Source organism: Limulus polyphemus, unplaced genomic scaffold, assembly GCF_000517525.1.
Source record: "Limulus polyphemus unplaced genomic scaffold, Limulus_polyphemus-2.1.2 Scaffold3882, whole genome shotgun sequence".
NCBI classification, from domain to species: domain Eukaryota; kingdom Metazoa; phylum Arthropoda; class Merostomata; order Xiphosura; family Limulidae; genus Limulus; species Limulus polyphemus.
Window position 1 is genome coordinate 10,983 of NW_013669492.1, and position 3,448 is coordinate 14,430.

The window sequence follows — 3,448 nt, forward strand, 5'->3', positions numbered from 1 at the left end:
AATTATAGAATTGTTTGAGGTATCTCTTGTTGGTGATCGTAGTAAAAAGTGATCAAGTTGAGAAGCCTTATCAGATATGAAATTTCAAGAAAACCTACGGACTTTTTTGTTCTTTTATCACTGATTAACAGCAACTCAATATTTTTTCTAGTTACGGTCGTCATGTGACATAGCGTACTGTTCTTCAGGAAGACGCTGACCATCAGACTCCATCTGACTGCCTTCTTGAAGCATAATGTCCAGTAAGTTTTCTACTTCCGAGGCTAATCTTTGGAGTTCGGAGCGGAGCTGGGAGTTTTCAGCCTGTAGTAAATGACGATTATGTGGTGGCAGCTTGTGAGTGGATCGTCTCTGAGACCGATGTTTCAACTTGATATCTACGGAACTGAGACTGCCGGAGGAGGTGGGATTATCATTACTTCCAGTGCTGTCCCCATCAGAAGAAATAGAAGATACGTCTTCTCGAGTGCTGCTGCTATCACGCCTACTGCTCCGGCCACTATCTGTTGGACTAGGTGAATTATGATGTTTTTCCCGCTCTCCGAGGTGAGACTTATGTCTCAATTTAAGGGGTAGAGAGAAATGAGGAAGGGAATGTCCGCTGGCACTTGTTTGAGAACTGTCATCTATTGATGACCATGAACTAGGAGAACTCACAGACTCTTGGTCAACAGGAGAACTCCGTGAAGCTGGAGGAGGGAGAGGCAAACTATGTTTTAGAGTTGAACAGCTGTTAGTTGTGTTAGTGTTTGACTGGAGTGAAGCGAGAGTGGTGTCATTGTTAATGGAGTAATCACTGTCACTGATTCTGGCTATTTTTGGAATCGGTCTTATGTGGATCACAGAAATTGACTGTAGACTGGACTGATTGGACGTGGTATTAAGGCAAGAGGTTAAGCTAGGCGCGGCTTGGATATTAACAAATGAAGAGGTGGTAGTGACGATGGTAGAACCAATACTAGGAACCAGAGAGCATCGTCCAAGTACCTCAGTGCAGGAACCAGCAAGAGAAAGCTGTACTTTATCATGATTTGGTAGAGGTTCTGTTGAAATACAATAATGGTCTTTAATAGCTCCTAGCTCAGCTCTAAGGATGACATTCTCCTTTGTCAATTCCAATACTTTGCTTTCAAGCACCAAGTCATTTAAACGACGTTTCTGGCGTGATCTTTTAGCTGCCTCGTTATTCCTTCTTCGTCTGTCCCAGTAGCTGTCGTCCTTTCTGGAGTCCGGAATAAATTCACGTTGCTTCCTTGCAGAAAAGAGCTTTGTGGGTTTTATACGTGGTGCCGGGTTCACTGGCACATTCATATGGTTTGTCCAATCTTCGGTCTGGCTAGGGAAGTGGGCAAAAGAGGTTACAACAACGGGAACAGAAGGCAGTTCTTCTTGGAAAAATGGCAGGATTGGTTCTGCCTGAAAACGAGGCTGATTAGCTAAGGGCTCATTCTTTGCCATCATCATGATGCTAACTAAATGGTTTCGATCTGTGAAAGAGAGAATCATACATAAGTGATGGTTCCATATTCTAATGCCAACAATATAAATTAATTAGTATATCTAAATTTAGCAAAATTACTATATCAAATGTAAATAAAACTTTAAAGGAAATCCACTTTGTTAAGTATGTTTACATACCACGATGTTGCGATTTTCGAAGAGCTTTTATAATTTTATGTTGTCTAAAACCTTTCAATGAAATGAGAAAATAAACTTTATTGAAGCAAACATAGAGCTCTTTCATATTTACTGAATTTACTTCAATGTCAGATTTGTTGTAGGATTTATAAAGAAACTTTTAAAACGATTTGAAAATATACTTATAGAAAGAAAAGAATAGGCTGCTAAATACAGGGCCGATTATCCTAGACAGACTGACATAAACACTTCGTTAGCACAACGGACAAGCTAAATTTCTAGTTTTATTTCCTTTATTTTCCAAGATATCTTGGTAAATCCGATAAAAGAACAATAATTACAATAATTCGTTTATCTATAAACGAGTTTGAATGGATAACTGACCCTCAACCTGTATTACGAAACTATAATAACGTTTTTAAAAAAATGGACCCACCATTGTATAAGCTACTCATCAGTTGGAGTATTTTTAGACAAAGTATTCGTACAAAGGTTCAGATTTCTGAAAATTAAGTTTCCAACTGCGGAGTTATTCACTGAAAAGAATCTCAATCTTTCTGCCAGCTTATGCTATTTTTCTTGAAACAATAGGTTACATAAAATCATGCACACATCTTTTCTCCCCTGCTCCAATTTCCAAATGCGGATACCAGAAAGCTAACTGGTGGACGGCCATATTGTTAGATAATTTTCCAGATCGTTTATTCCTAGATGTGTAAAGTGTATGATAAGCTAACACCAGAACAATATATAAAGTAGTCTAACCCCAGAATAATGTGTAAAATAGGTTAACTTCGGAACAATGTGTAAAGTATAAAGACGCTTAACCTCGGAAATATGTGTAAAATGCAGGATAGGCTAACCTCAGAATCCTCTGTACAATATGTAAAGTGTATGGTAAGCTAACATCCAGAACAATATGTAAAGTAGTTTAACTTCATAATAATATGTAAAGTAGGTTAACTTAAAAACAATGTATAAAATGTAGAGTAGACTAACCTCGCAATAATGTGTAAAGTGTACATTAAGTTAACCTCAGAAAGTGTGTAAAGTGTAGGCTAACTTCAGAACAATATGTAAAATAGTCTAACCTCATAATAATGTCTAGAGTTCGTTATCTTCGAAAGAATGTATAAAGTGTGGGGTAGGCTAACAATGTGTAAGGTATCCACTACCGGCACTTGTGTTTAAATTTTTTGCTAAAATTATAATAAATAATTAATTAAAAACTCCTGAAGATGACGTATATCACGTCGAAACATGTACTTGTAGAGATTTTAAAGTGGAACCCGTACGGCTTCAATAAAAGTTTTTATTGTGTAAATGTAAAACATTGTTTTTAATTGATTATTTATTATAATTTTAGCAAAAAAAAATATGTGTAAGGTAGTCTAACCTCATAATAGTGTATAAAGTACGTTATATTCGAAAGAATGTATAAAGTGTGGGGTAGGCTAACAATGTGTAAGGTAGTATAACCTCATAATAATGTATAAAATACGTTATCTTCGAAAGAATGTATAAAGTGTGGGGTAGGCTAACAATGTGTAAGGTAGTATAACCTCAGAGTAATGTGTAAAATAGGATAACTTCAGAATAATGTGTAAAGTAGGTTAATTTCACTTTACACATTATTCTGAAATTAACCTACTTTACACATTATTGTCTAAAGTAGAATAAACTTGGAACAACATATAAAGTGTAGGGTAACTTAAGAACAATCTGTCAATGCTGACATTATTGACCAGACCATTTAATAGCACACGTGGAAAATAAGACACGTGAGTCATGTCTCACGAGTTGAGTCGCT

The 3,448-nt window shown here is 36.4% G+C and overlaps 1 protein-coding gene across 1 annotated transcript; it reads right to left on the reverse strand.

The window, feature by feature from the left end:
* Window positions 1–103: 103 nt before the first annotated feature.
* On the reverse strand, window positions 104–1,464 carry LOC106470212 (nuclear factor interleukin-3-regulated protein-like). The gene has a single exon (XM_013930752.2). It carries the CDS (start codon window positions 1,462–1,464, stop codon window positions 148–150), a length of 1,317 nt encoding a protein of 438 aa, XP_013786206.2. The 3' UTR covers window positions 104–147.
* Between the last annotated feature and the right edge of the window lie 1,984 nt (window positions 1,465–3,448).

Coding starts and splice junctions, on each gene's coding strand:
- LOC106470212 (XM_013930752.2), bottom strand. CDS start 1,464: ATGATGATGGCAAAGAATGAGCCCTTAGCTAATCAGCCTCGTTTTCAG.